Consider the following 15,829-nt stretch of genomic DNA (forward strand, 5'->3'; position numbering starts at 1 on the left):
ATTTTGTCACATTACAGCCACAAACATGAATCAATTTTATTGAAATTCCACGTGAAAGACCAATACAAAGTGGTGTACACGTGAGAAGTGGAACGAAAATCATACATGATTCCAAACATTTTTTACAAATAAATAACTGAAAAGTGGGGTGTGCGTAATTATTCAGCCCCCTGAGTCAATACTTTGTAGAACCACCTTTTGCTGCAATTACAGCTGCCAGTCTTTTAGGGCATGTCTCTACCAGCTTTGCACATCTAGAGACTGAAATCCTTGTCCATTCTTATTTGCAAAACAGCTCCACAACTGCCCTGTGACGGCCTCAGAGGTTGTCTAAGAGAATATTGGGAGCAACAACACCATGAAGTCCAAAGAACACACCAGACAGGTCAGGGATAAAGTTATTGAGAAATTTAAAGCAGGCTTAGGCTACAAAAAGATTTCCCAAGCCTTGAACATCCCACGGAGCACTGTTCAAGCGATCATTCAGAAATGGAAGGAGTATGGCACAACTGTAAACCTACCAAGACAAGGCCGTCCACCTAAACTCACAGGCCGAACAAGGAGAGCGCTGATCAGAAATGCAGCCAAGAAGCCCATGGTGACTCTGGACGAGCTGTAGAGATCTACAGCTCAGATGGGAGAATCTGTCCATAGGACAACTATTAGTCGTGCACTGCACAAAGTTGGCCTTTATGGAAGAGTGGCAAGAAGAAAGCCATTGTTAACAGCAAACCATAAGAAGTCCCGTTTGCAGTTTGCCACAAGCCATGTGGGGGACACAGCAAACATGTGGAAGAAGGTGCTCTGGTCAGATGAGACCAAAATGGAACTTTTTGGCCAAAATGCAAAACGCTATGTGTGGTGGAAAACTAACACGGCACATCACTCTGAACACACCATCCCCACTGTCAAATATGGTGGTGGCAGCATCATGCTCTGGGGGTGCTTCTCTTCAGCAGGGACAGGGAAGCTGGTCAGAGTTGATGGGAAGATGGATGGAGCCAAATACAGGGCAATCTTGGAAGAAAACCTCTTGGAGTCTGCAAAAGACTTGAGACTGGGGCGGAGGTTCACCTTTCAGCAGGACAACGACCCTAAACATAAAGCCAGGGCAACAATGGAATGGTTTAAAACAAAACATATCCATGTGTTAGAATAGCCCAGTCAAAGTCCAGATCTAAATCCAATGCAGAATCTGTGGCAAGATCTGAAAACTGCTGTTCACAAACGCTGTCCATCTAATCTGACTGAGCTGGAGCTGTTTTGCAAAGAAGAATGGGCAAGGATTTCAGTCTCTAGATGTGCAAAGCTGGTAGAGACATACCCTAAAAGACTGGCAGCTGTAATTGCAGCAAAAGGTGGTTCTACAAAGTATTGACTCAGGGGGCTGAATAATTACGCACACCCCACTTTGCAGTTATTTATTTGTAAAAAATGTTTGGAATCATGTATGATTTTCATTCCACTTCTCACGTGTACACCACTTTGTATTGGTCTTTCACGTGGAATTCCAATAAAATTGATTCATGTTTGTGGCTGTAATGTGACAAAATGTGGAAAAGTTCAAGGGGGCCGAATACTTTTGCAAGCCACTGTAACATAAATAAGGAACTGAACTGGGAATCCCAACAAGCTTATCAGGTATCAGAAACAGATACAGTTTTGAAATAATCGGTCAAAGTATCAGCAGGTTAACCGATAACAAAAATAACAGTTAGGAGAAGGATGTGATGAGTTGCAGTGAATGTAATATTCACTTGTTCCTTTATGCATGAGCAGTAACAAACATCACAGTCACTGTGCACAATATTTGCATTGAGTGGGCAATTGAGTGATCAGGTGACCCTGAACCACTCCTTAGTTACCCTGCGACATGCTCAGGCTGCTGCAGGACTTCCACGATGCACTGAGAAGCTTTCTATGCATCTGTTATTTCCGATTTTATAATCTTTGCATCTTCATGCTCCCTGCACCTTTCAACTCTGGAGCTGTATGTTTCTGATCAACTCCAACCGATAAGACTAGTGCTGTGCAACTCATCATGGCCTCCAACCATGCATGTCACTGTATCCTACATGATAACTGGACAAATATGTCCAATACCAATAATATCACAATAACTCTATAAAGTCTGTTAAAATCATCCATACATTTATTTTTATTTATTTTTAAAACAATACTGGCAACTTTAACTTGTATGAAGACATATTCCTGCAGAACACAGATCAGAGAGCTACAAATCACAGGGCACCGTAACAGCATCTCAGAGGAACCGACGTTAGCCTGAACACTCTGTAAGCAGAGGAGCAGCAGCAAGAGGAGACAACAAAACGGTAATTAAATTAAGAATTAAATTAAGAATAAAATCTTCAACAGTCTCCAGAGCGTCACTCAACAACATAACAGCAGCCTGACTGCACCTGCATGAGTGACTCGGTCTGAGCTGAAGTGTTGTGGGAAAGTGAATCTCTCCAACTGCGAGATAGGATCCAGCCAAAAGAGAAAAGAGCCTAAACTGTGCTGCTGCTGCTGCTGCTGCTGCACGAATTCAAACCACAGTTATCATCAATACCTTTATATACTTCTGTACTTCCAACCAGATTATCAAGATAATCAAGTTTAAAAAATCATCTGTCATTTTTCTCTTTTTCTTCTTTTTATCTGAAGTCAGGTCACAGTGGCAGCAGCTAAACTGGGTATTGCACACATGCTTTCTCCTAGCTACACTTTCCAGTTTCTCCTGTGGGATCCCGAGTTTCTCCCAGGCCAGATGAGGCACATAATCTCTCCAGTGGGTCCTGGATCTACTCTGAAGTCTCCTCCTAGTTTGGCATGCCTGAAAAACCTCCAGGTAGACATCCAGGAATCCTTTGGACATGAAGGAACAGCGACTCTACTCAGAGCTGCCCCTAGGTGTCTGAGCCCAGGCACCCTGCAGGGGAAACCCATTTGACCTCGTTCTTTTGGTCAGCGCACAGCTCACAGGGCTGGCTGAGGCAGATTTGCCTTAGCGTGAACCAAGACGACTGAAAGAGACTTTGGTCATCAAGAAAATTAAACCCTGCTGGGAAACGTTTTAGCTTCGAGGAGTCTGGAGAGGAAGTTCAACAAATGCACGAAGTTGCAAAAGCTGAGGTAGTATGATGAGGATTTTTTTTTTTTTTAAAAAGGAGCAGCCCCAGCTGAAACCAAAGGTTGTCTTCACTGGCTCTGTTTGAGGTTTCTTCCTGTTAACAGGTTTTCTCCCCGTTGCCACCGACAGCTGCTTCGGTTTCATTCTACACTACTTTAAGGTTTTGGCCTTGCTGTGTAAATTCCTAAAATAAACTCGGCCGAAAAAAGTCTTGGTTGTTTTTTTATGTCTATAGAAATAAGGAAGCAAACAAGAGGACACGAGCAAGGATGCACGCATAAAGAAGGGATGAGAAAAAAGAGCAAACAGATAAGAGTGAAGGTCAAAGTGAGCACAAAGTGTTTTGTTTTTGTAAATGCACCCTTCTGGAAAACACAGCCACTCAATCAGACATCGCTAAGTGTAAACAAAGGGCAGCGAGGCGCCGCGTTCGCAGCTAAAAGCTCCAATCAGTGAAGAAAACAGGCAGGATCATGTGTTAGCCTCTGAGCCAAGCGGGCATGTGGTGCTTTTGTTCCTCCTAAAATGACTCAAGCGGATACCTGCGTATGAAAAATGTGAGCTGCGGGGACACTGCTGCACATTCATCAGCAAACAAATAAAGTGCAACTTGACACCAGAGGAATACTAACATGTCTTCTGTTGGAAATAAATAGCTGTGGTGTCCTTTAAACAAATCAGCCAGCAGCGACTGCTGCAAAGGACGGATTAACTTTTCATGGGTGTAAAGCATTGACACAGAAACTACCAACAAGCCTGATGACTAACAAGCAGGGAGACGGAGGAAATGAAACAGAGAAGTAGCACCGAAACCGAGTCAGAGATACATTCTTTTAAAGCTCAGACAATAAAAGAACTGAAGCAAAGGACAGAAAGGAAAGTTAATCTGCAGATACACTCATGATCACCTATTTTTTAATTGAAGATGCAGAACTTTCTTTGTGTTTGCTCCTTCTTAAATGTGAGCATGTGCTATAAAATCTATTAGGGTTATATAATTAATATTTACATATAGAGTATACACATATAGGTTTGAGACTTAGTGATTAGTAACATTTTCATATCAATAGGATGTGGACTTTTGGTTAAACACTGCAAAAAACCTAATTTCCTCACTTATCTGGTTAATGAGGCACATGGATGGTTACAGCTCCTTAAACGTGAGGATGTGGTGCTATTCTCCTTATATTAGATTTACAGTTACTGTATGTGGAATAGTTTGTGGTTTGGTTTCGAGATTTTGTGCACGAAACACCAAAACAAAAAATCAAGAACTCAACAGGTAGCAAATTAATACCGAGCAGAAGATTTTCAGCCCATTTAAAAACAAATATGAACATAACGCAGTTTAGATTGGCTTCATTGCATGACATCTAAAAAAAAAAAAATTAATGCCAGCTGAGTTTTCATTTAAATTTGTTATATGACTATTTTGCATCTTTATTCCGATACTTCCTGCCACGTTGCTAGCTGATTTGAATACGCGCTCCGACACCATCGTAGGACTGGACACGTGCCAAGGAGTTGGAGGGAAACATTAACAGTGAGTCACATTTTCCCTTTCCCCCCCTTTTTCTTTCACAGTAACATCTTCACAATAATGTGCTGTGGGTCTGAGAAAATTGCTAAACTAGCACAGTCTAATCTGAGTAGTCTAACACAGGGTTAACCCAGCTGTGTACTCTGGGATTTTGAGTGAGTATGAGATTTAAATTTAATGGTACACATCAAAGGGTCTGATTAATAGTGAGGAAGTAAAACAGATGGCTTTCTTGTGTGGAAGAAACTGTAATCAACTAAACTGTGGGTGTCACGCTGCAAGTGTGCATTCAAAAGTGCCTTTATTTGACATTGTATAACTAAAAGAATAACTGGCAACATTTAAGACGACATCCGGGCTATTTTCTGCAAATATGAATGAGCGTGTGCCTTGGAATTTCTCATTTTATATGTGACATTTTATAAGCTCAACAATGAATCAATTTGTACACAATAGTAAATAATAATTATTAGCCTTCAGGAAAAGAAAAGAAAAATCACAACATTATGAATCATGTACTCACCTGCGGGGTCAGCTCTTGTAATGATCCTTGAAGAGGAGTCAGTCTCCCATCAGGCACCTCTGTCTCCCAACAACAAAACCACGGAGCTGAGGGCGAGAAAACCGGGACATGTTTTAAAACATAACAGCACCAAGGCTGAAAATCTCCTCGGCACAATGCATGAGCGGAGTCCCAGGAGGACACGCAGAAGGATATCTGAATCTTGGATTAGATCGCGGTATTTAATGGAGAACATCAAGTCTCTGTATTTCTCTCATTTCATAATTTGATACACATTTGTGAAGATATGAAAAGAAAGGTGCAGTTTTAACCCCCCATCAAACAATGGGGAAGAATCCTGGATTCAGATCAAGCCTTTTTTGGAATAATCCTGCTAACAAAGACAAACCAACCAATCACAGAGGCTCCTCGGTGGAGGTAATAAACCCCCGGCCTCATCTTTCCCCCTCCCATCCTCCTCCTCTCTGCATCTTAAATCATAAGAAGAAACCGCAAAATCTGCCCGTGTGTAACCAGATCTCAAAAAGTTTGATAGCTGGAGTTTAAGATGGGGTTTGAGGCCAATGTCACCTCTGCGATGGGCCGCGGGGAAAGGCCGCAGCCTTCCTCGGCTCCACAAGCGAACAGGAAACCGAGAGGAGAGGAAGATGCTCCATTTGCCCTCGGGAGACACTGGCACTCGGCAGACGCCAGCCATGCAAAGACCACAAGCCCCCGCTCCTCTATCTCGCCCTCTTTCCTCAATCTCGTCTTTCCTTTCATCTCTGAGTCATTGTAAAGTGTAATGAAAGAAAGATGGATGAATAATTCAGTAGACAGCATTTAAGAACTCCCCTTTTATGTCTTTCTGAGAATGCAGGACAGTGCCACACAAAGATTTCCTTTAAAGTTTCAGCCTAATGTGGGATTCCCCCATTAATCGAGTTCCCCGTTAATTATGCTCGCTTTCTACAAAGGTTTACAGCGTAAGTGGGGCGCCGCGTCTGCAGTAGGGTCTCCTCAGCCAGTGTCTTTTTTTTTGTCTCGTCAACACAGATATGTTTGGGCGCCGAACTGCAGTATTAACTCTTCATTTCCAAACATGCTCTATAAGGTACCGGTGCCTGATCCTGTTAGATCTTGTCAAACTGAAATGGGATTAGAGGTGTTGAGCATCTGCCCACTCAATCTGGGGTTTTAATAGAGCAAGAGCAGATCCGCTGTTCTGGCCTCGGTATGCCAGGTGCTGAGAAACGGAGACCACAAAGTGGCCAGCAGATCGAGAAAAAGCCCAAAACAAGACTCTTACTTTCAAATCTTTTTTTTTTTTAAATGTGGGATGATAAAAAATTTGAAATATTCAAGGAGGCAAATTTAGGTTTTCAAAGTGGTTTGGTGGGATGCTGGGGATGAGGATGAGGCGATTCATGGAATGAGGGCAGGGATAGGGGGAGAAAATTCAAAGGCGACTCAGCCAAAGCAGAGCGAAGAAATGCACAAAAGCTTCTTAAATCATGTCAGTCTCACTCTTGGGGATTTGGCATAGGCAAGGCCATCTGAGGATACGTCAAACACCACCCTTTCCATCTGCCAATCTGTAAAGGCAAAGACTGAAGTTCTCGCTGTGTACGCAAAGTGTGTAGGCGGGATATGTAAACAATGTGACAAAAACCTCAATCCTCACATGCTGGAATTAAGCAAGACTCGGGAATGGCTGAATCTCTCCCAAAAAATGTAGGCCAGAGTCGGTTTTTTTCCTAATTTTCTGCAGACGCACAGTGGTCGGTATCATTAATACAGATGCAGCTAAATATCAAAGTGGAATTGAGATGTGCGTGAGACAGAATCAGGCTGGCGGGTTCCCTCGGCACTGCTTCCTGTCTGATGTTTGGCTACATGAACCGAGACGAATCGCACACAAGCAATATTTGGGATGAGGAGCGAGAGGAGGTGGGGGAAGGGATGGATGAGGAGAAGGAGGAGGAGGAGAAGGAGGAGGAGGAGGAAGGGAGCTCCCTTCCCAAAAGAGGTCTGAGAGATTGGAAGTGAGCCATGCAGGTCTGAGAGCAATCACACAAAACGCAGGGATCCTTCTTAAATCTGTGCCAGCCAACCTCCACACCCATGGAGGAAGCACATCAAGGGTCCCTTCATCCTCCTGATATCACACATTCAGGCAGCATTCAGGCAGCACACCATCCACCACCTCCACCCACCCTCGTGCACGTTTGGCAGATTTATGGCACTTTGTTAGCGGGAACCAAAACAGGATTTGGAGCTGGTTCAGCCAAACATTTAAATAAAAAGGACACAGAGTGTTAACAGTGCTCAGCCTGCTGCTGTCATAAAATGTAAGCTAACCCACGGATATTAATGCTAACCTAAACAACTCACACACACATATGCACACAGGGAAATGAGCCCTCCTTTAGCAGTCATCTCGTTCCTATTCACGTCAAGTCAACACCACAAAACACGAGTCCCCTCGCTGTCATTTCAGGGAGAAAAATCTGCTTCACTTGGTCACAGAAACAACATCCCAACAGGCAGACAGAGCGCCGGGCGCTGAAGACCATGTCAGCTGTAAAAACTGCATCACCAATACAAATTTACCCCCTCCTCCCAAAGTACACATTTTGGGTCATCTCACCTTTCTCCTTCTGCCTTTTCTGTCATCCAGTCATCTGAGAGCTCCTCACACCAGAATGAAACGTAAGGCACGAGAAGCAAAGAGGGAAAAAAGACATGAAAAGAGGCCACAACCTTACATTTCTGCTTTCCGGCCGCCGAGGAGATTACGTCCCCCCCCTCCCGCACCACCTCCTGTTAAAAGTGCCGTCACTTTGCGAGCGTGGCGAGGAAGCCGGTTTCCTCTATGCTACAGCTAGAAAAGGCCTGTCCTTGGGCATGAGCATTGTGTATGTGTCTGTGCTGTCTGCAGAGGCTGCCATGTCTCCCATTGTTCCAGGGCGAGTGAGGCAGGCTTCCTACCCCAACAGACCCTGCCTACTACAACAGCTGTAGACCAGCCCCCACCTCCCAGTTGCTCTCCTTCTCCCCTCCTCCTACAACTCCTGCCTGTGCTGCTGCTGCTGCTGCTGCTGCTAAACATTAACCCCACAGCTGCCGGCTTTGGTCATAAAGAGGAGGAGAAGAGGGGGTTGGTTTCACAGGAGACCCTACCTTGTACGGACAAAGGGACGTAACAGGGAGAGGATATCCGACATCCCGGCCGAACTGACAGCAGCTCTGCACAGAGCCATTAAGTGCCCTAGAAAGAAAACAGGCTCTGCACTAAGAGGATTGTCCTCTTTCACATTGGCAGTACGTGTTGGACAGAGTCCTGTGCGACGGCACAGAGGGAAAGAAAAGTCACTGGAAATCAGGAGGAATCAGGAGGCTCCAGCTTATGATTACTTTCATTAGAAATTATAGTCTCAATTATTCTCCGCTGTGGCTTAGAGAAAATGGAGCAAACACAGCATTACAGAGTTATCAGAGCCCAAATTATGTGCCGAGATGAGGTGACGGGAGGTTTTTTATTTCTACATATTGTATCTAAAAGATGGGCTTCTTCTGCTATTCGAATGCAGCTCGTTTCTGGACTTTAAAGTTAGAACTGACCGCAGTTAGTTGAAAGGATGTGTACTATGTTACCAGTTAATCCTATCACGCTTGTTTAAACATACAGGTGTAACAATCAGACACATCTACAAAGTCAGTGCTCAGTAAGACACCAATACGCAGCTAGGATTTCACTCACAGGAAGTGAAGCCCAAACTACTTGGATACAGAAAAAGATGCAAACACAGTGGAGAGGTCCAATTCAGGGACTTCAGTTCATGGAGGTGAGACCTAGCAGGCAGCGGGTTCAGTTCAATTCAATTTTATTTATATGGCACCAAATCACAACAACAGTCATCTCAACGTGCTTTATAGTTTAAGCTAAAGACCCTATAATAATAATACAGAACCCCCCCCCAAACTCCGATTACCCTCTATGGGCAAGCACTCGGTGACAGTGAGAAGGACGTCACACTCAAACTAACAATGTTCCACTGTTTACACACACTCCTGCCTTCTTGGATTATGACATCACGGTTAGTGTGGCTAAGTTATAAGTCAAACTTGTGGCGTTCCAGCCAAAAATTCCAACTTTGGGATTTCCTACTTCCCAGTTCATATGGAATCCACCATAACCTTTGACAGTACCCAAAAGGATGGGTTATTGAATAAACACAAATGAAAAAAGCTCAGCGGGTTAAAGAGATAAACCCATGTGGCACAAGGCTGTCGCCCTGGGTTTGATTCTGTCCTCGGTCATTTGCTGCACGTCTTCCTCCTCTTCTCTCTCCCACCTTTCCTGTCTACTCTCAAACTGCCCTTTCATAATAAAGTCTAAAAAGCACAAAAAATATATATGTGAAAAAATAATAATGATAAAAGAGGGGGAAACGATCCACAAATGGCAAAACTGCTTTTTAAAACTGTGAATTTGGATATCTTAACATGGTGAGTCTATAGGGATCGACCGGCCATTAGAGCCAACCAAGTGCCTGTTAGAGGAACTGCAGCTCCTCTAACAGACAGTGTTGCCTTGACATTTCAGTCTCTGAGCCATTTTTTTCAGTACACGCACAATATTTGAAGTGTGGGAGGAAACCTGAGCATCAGCAGGAAGAAAATGCACTACATTCAGGTGTTAGAACACATTCTGTGTCATCAATATTTCCTCATTTGACAGCTCTAATCTGCCCCACTCAGCAGATTTATAAACACACACACACACACACTCTCTCTGTGTCTCTGTTTCCATGCTTGCTTGTTTATTGTTCATCAGTCCTGGAAGTTGCCACTTGTGACCGACCAAAAGAAGAAAGGTTGCACTGATGTTGGTTTAGCCGCAAATAAAATGGAACCTATCGACTTTAGTAGCCGATGTTTATGTGTTGTGTAACATCCGTTTTGTGTTGGCTCGGAGACACTGGGGTGAACCCATGATTTAATAACGGCATCCAGAATTTCACAATCTGTTGATCCCCAAAAAGCAGAGAAAAATGGGGTCCGCTAGCATTACAGCTCATCTGATGTGGATGGCATCACCGTTTGCATCCGGTCACACTGTCACAAGCCTCTCGTATGGGTGGATGAACATATCCTTTTTCTTTTTTGAGTAACTGGGATTGTTGGGGCGAGACACTTTGCTGAGTACTTCAAATAAATTTGTGTTAGCACCTCAAAGTAAGAAAGTACAGTTTATGTTACGTGAAGATATTTGTTACACTTGGACCCGAGGGGACTCTAGCAGACTCATCGATGCGGATATATAATCCCGGGTTTAATGACTAGCCTGGATGATTTACTGCTCCAAGTTCAGCCTGACCCTAGCTCAAAACCAGTCATAGTGGTTGTTTCTTTATCTTCTGTTGATAGCTTTAGTTAAACTTTCAAAGGTTTTAACCTTTTTTCCCCTTTTTTGTTTTAAACACAGGAAGAATTAAAGTTTCCTGAAAAAGGTCTTTAAAGTCTCTCTTTTCTCCAACCCACCATGTAAGAGTCAAATTAAAAATGATACAAGTAAACTAAACTGCAAAATTTCATAAGCGAGTCTTTCTTTTTTTTTGGAAAGCCTCTGATAATTACTTATTAATAAAATATGCTGCTTTATTTTCTCAGTACAACAGTCCCAAATCCAAATGGGTGACACATTTCAAAAGTATGGATGAGAAAATGTTTGGGGGTTTTTTTTGGTTTTAAATAACTGAAACAGTTATTAGTTCCAGATTAATCGCTTCAATCGATTAATGAGTTAACAGTGTGGCTGTTGTGCAGCAATTTTTGTGAATGAGGGTCACGGCTTCCACAATCAGTGTCTTGTGTGAACCGGTCAGCGCCGCGGCAGGTTTCTCGGCACAGCGTCTCCGTGTGGTTTCTCTCCCCAGGTTTTCACCCGGTGTGACTCAGCTGCTGTCCTTATTAACGAGGCCACATCATCCTCACATACCAGACACAATAAACCAAGTCTGATGACAAAATGACTGGGAGCCACGGCAACAGCGAGAGGAAGAAAACACGGGTTTCATGAGCAGAATGTGGGAGGATAATATAATAAAGCAATAATGGATGGCAACACATCCTTGCAGCATCCCTGCCTCCGTAAACAACTCTTTAAATCGCAGATGTGTAGGTTCTGATTTAAAGTAATAATATGACCCTAATTAACCAGACAAAAAAAGACACCTAACCCAAATTGACTTTGCCCCACACCAGACATCCTATAGTGGAAATCAAATGCCCCGGGGCACTTACAATTGTATTCAGATCTCAACAAAACACCCGAGCCCATTTGGCAAGTATAGAGCTGCCCCAGATTCAGTTCCTGGGAAATGAGACGGTTTGTTTTTCCAAGATTAATGCTGACACTCATGAATCCCATATGGAAAAATCACGGGAACCCCCAAAGACAAAAATGCTGCTTTATCAACTCAAATGAGCTGTTTGTCTGCGGAAAATTGCACAGGTCATCATCGAGAATCAACCACAACAAAGAAAAAAAACACACGACAGACGCCGAGCCTCACATCAAAAATCACCCAGATCAAAAGAGCTTGTGTCCACTGAGGATTTATCCTCTTATTGCTGACACATATGGCCGTCCTGCCCAGTCTGTACTCACCGCCAAGCCTCTAATCTGTGTCCACCTAGTGGCTGAAAACTTTAAAGAAGCCGTCTTAATCATCCCACCACCACGTGAACAATTAAACCACTTCTGCTAAACTCCCAGGGTTCTTGAAGGGCATTACATTCATTCACAATTCACATTACACTGCGGTACAGACAAAAATAGTGTTTCTGTTTACTTTCAGCTCCTCTGGAGGGACTAAACTCTTAGCACTAAAAAAATGCACTTAGGGTACAGAAACGCCACCTCTCTAATGGTTAAAAAGCTGTAAACCAGCACCAAAATGACAGTCACAAACCAAAAGCCACCACTCTCTTAACCAATAAAAACTGTTTGATGTGTGTATTCTTCATGTGTGGCCTTCAATCCGGCACTCAGTCATCAAAGCCTTAAAAACCCATGCTATAATCATTGAAGAGCTGCAATAAAAACATGTAATCTGCATTTATTTTGATCAATTCTTAACTTTTTAACTGTAGTTTTGAAAGCAACAACCAGAATATCTTTATATTGTTGTTTGGAGAAAGCAAGAAGTTTGAGGAAGACCTTGTATGTTTTTGTACCATTTAAAAATTACATTAATCTACTAAATAATCAGAAGAGCAAAGAAGTAAACGGTTTGTGTCACTTTGTGATTGCCTAATGTCCTTCAAAAGGATGAGATAAGAGCCATCTGAGTCTATCTAATCAAGCTGGTTTGTTCCTCTTTGTGTTAAAGGGACAGTTCACCCCAAAATCTCTTTTTGCTTTGCCAAACTACACCCGCCAATCACAGCACTTTGCAGAAGGAAGCGATCATTCTGTGATGAGACTGCGAGTCACAGCATGACAGGATGTAAGCTCGCTGCACGCTTCTTTTTGTTGGCGGATGCAGACAGAAAAAAATAGTCCCTACATGTTACTGCTCATGAGGTTTGTGGATTTTGTGAGTAAGCGGATCATAATTTTAATAAAGAGAAATTGAGCAGTATTTAGTTGCATTACGTTAAAACGACTAAACTAGGCAATGCACGCGATACAGATCAATAAACAGCAGTAGAGCTGGCAGGAAAAAAAACATCTGAATTTTATTTTCGGGTAAGCTGTCTCTTTAAAAACTTTTACTGATGCTCGGTGAGGAATCTGCTATTTTTAAATCTTCCATTATTTTCAAATTTAAATTTAAAGAGCTTAGAAGAAGTGCTACAAGTAGGAAAAAGTAAAAGTATGGAAAAACATTTTTAAACTTGGCTGTGGTGGAAAACTTGGTGAAGTAAAGCAAATAGTGACAATGTGCAATAGAAAGAAACCTGTTAAATGAATCATGAAAACCAAAGGAGAGAAGTGCAGCTCTGTGCGGGACATCAAGATACTCAAAGCTTCATCAAATTCAGATGATTTTTCTCATTTTTTCATCATAAAAGGTGATTCATTACACCATCTCAATCTTTTCTTCTCCTTTCAAACTGCATCCAGTGAGAGAATTGGCAAAACAATTCCTCCAATATGCCTCTAACAGTAGGGAATCCATTTCTTTCATCTTCTTTTGCCCATTTTTATAAGACTTGTGAGACAACCGGATAAAAATTGGAAAAAAAAAAATCATGGACACACAAAGGGAGACTTAACTTTAAAAGGCTCTAACCCAATGCTCTGCTTTGTCGCCTCAGCAGGTGGAGAACTTGCGTGGTGTTGCGGTTAGCCAGAAGTGTGGACCTAAAGCTTGAAGATCATCTAAAGAGCAGAACAGTCCTGTCACTAGAGGAGTTTGAGTATGTCCAGCCACAGGAAGAGAAACAGCAGCCCCACCAGTGAGTAAGCTGGTATACTTGACAGGAAGGACTGCATCTAGATGGCTAGAAATGACTGGACTTTCAAAATAAAAGCAAGGCATGAACTGATAAATGTGCAGGTAAATTTGGCACATGCCCACCATCATGGAGCAACTTAAGCCTTAAGATATTTTTAATGTGTAGAGATACTTTTCATCAGCAGCTGTGAGAGTGCTGCAGTCATGCTACCTGTGGAGGTCTGACAGAGCAGTGTTAGCACTACCGTATCGAGCTCAGAGGGAAGTCGGGTACCCTCTTTGATATCTCCGGTGGAGGAAAAAGGAGCGTGATAGGAAATCACAGTCAAATTTTTCCAAACATGCAGTTACGACTACTTGATGCTTCATGTTGCCGACTGAACGACCGTTTTTGCAAATGTTTGAGAAGGCAACTTTAAATGAAGGCAACACAGAGGCGCCTCAACAGGCACTCAAATATAGCTGAACATAAGATATACAGATGTTTTTTTAAACATACTAATGTTAGTAATCCCTTCTTTTTTTCTTGAACGATTCAGATGCTTCCCCTTTCACACTAAGGGTTTCAGGGTTTCTGTATCAGCACTGTTTTATTAATATACTTGATAATAATGCGTCTTTGTGGCACCTGAGCACAAAACAACCTAAGCTTGTCAACCCGCAGCGCAGCGCATCAGCAGTTAACATGTCACTTGAAAAAGCTGAATGAAGGGCTGTCAGGGGTTTGTCATAACGCTGCTGTGTCAGGCATTAACACACACACAGACATCTGTATGGGATGAATGGGACATTGAGGGAGTAGCTTCCCTTCTAAGAGGGTCAAAGACTGAGAGCGCCGACATGACCTGAATGAGGGCTGGTCACATGTTACCCCGAAGCTAACACAAGGGAATGAGGATAACTCACAACATAAAAGGCCTATTGTAACCCCCCTCCGCCATCCACTCTACCCCTCGAGTGAGGATCTTCAGCAGCAGCTCAGAGAAACTCAGTGGTACCAAAAACAGAGCCAAAGGGTGATAGAAATGCATCTTAATGGAAGGAAACTCGAGGGGAAGAACATCTCCTGGAGGCATGCCGGCAACAGTCATGTGACCGACTTCAAATTCAATGCAAACAACACATGAGACGTGACCTGTGACAGTGTCACGGCGCCGTCTGACACCTCTGTCTCAAACACGCCGTTCGCACACTTGCAGCTCTTCATGTGCAGATTACATAAGATGACACAGGAAACCCCCCAACCCCCAAAACAAAGGACAGCAGCAAACAAACCATCCAGACAGGAAGTGAAACAAACGGTCGACTAATCAATGATCCACAGAAACATTTAGGGCATCAGCTAATGATTATTGCTTTAATTACTTAATCTGACAGTTGCTCTCTACACGTTCATAGTTTGAGCTTATAACTGTTGAAATGTCATCAAATGTTTTGTTTTCTCCAGGAAAGACTGAGAGAATTCATTGCAAGAACAAAGAAGAGCAGCTGATGAGATCATTTGGTTTTTATTTGCTCACAAATTACAATTTTGTGCCACCAACACATTTAATCATGATATTTGAATATTAACCACACTATTTTCCAGCATAAAGACTCTTTTGAGCGATAACTGAACAAAAGTTGTCTGTTAAAAGGAAACTTTTTTTTTTCCAAAGCAGAAACATGAAACACTTCCTCATTTTAAGTTGTCACTTGAGAGGATTTGCTGCATGTTTCTAAAACGCAAATATTTTGGACTGTTGGTGGGGAAAAACAAGTGATTTAAACCTTCTTTTATATAACACCAAAATGTGTCTTTAAAGTTTAATCGGAACAAATAATTTTTTCATGCTTTTATACCCTCGGTTTCAGCCCAGTTACAGCCTGAGCTTTTATGTTGGTGCTGATGACGCCCCTCTCAGAACAGTGCAGTCCCTTTCCTTTTGGTCCCCAGGCCACAAATGAAGCTAAGAACCTCTGGTGACTTATCATAACTCTTTGAGTTTGGCGGAGCTCTCTAATAACTGTCAGTTGCTAACAAAAAACTTACACATTGGAACCAGAATCCGAGCCAGAAGACAGAGATACTAATGCAGAAGTATCTACAGTGAGATCTGGTGACCGACGAGGCCATTTTGAGTATAATGAACTCATTCTGCCTTCAAATCAGTTTGTGATGGTCCTGCTGGAAGCAGCCATCA

The 15,829-nt window shown here is 42.7% G+C and overlaps 1 protein-coding gene across 6 annotated transcripts in view; it reads right to left on the reverse strand.

The window, feature by feature from the left end:
• The window catches only part of nckap5l (NCK-associated protein 5-like), a 58,942-nt gene that overhangs the window by 24,536 nt on the left and 18,577 nt on the right, over positions 1–15,829 (reverse strand). For 3 of the 6 annotated variants that reach the window (XM_063463576.1, XM_063463579.1, XM_063463574.1), the window contains exon 2: positions 5,197–5,282. Coding sequence is in view for 1 of the 6 variants with exons in the window: in XM_063463574.1 (XP_063319644.1) it covers positions 5,197–5,282 (86 nt within the window). In the remaining 5 variants the exon portion in view is untranslated. Of the gene's footprint in view, positions 1–5,196; positions 5,283–7,825; positions 8,209–8,358; positions 8,449–15,829 lie in introns of those variants that run through there. The other 3 variants (XM_063463577.1, XM_063463578.1, XM_063463575.1) reach the window with 3 other exon arrangements.

This window comes from Pelmatolapia mariae, linkage group LG20 (assembly GCF_036321145.2).
Source record: "Pelmatolapia mariae isolate MD_Pm_ZW linkage group LG20, Pm_UMD_F_2, whole genome shotgun sequence".
Lineage (NCBI taxonomy): Eukaryota > Metazoa > Chordata > Actinopteri > Cichliformes > Cichlidae > Pelmatolapia > Pelmatolapia mariae.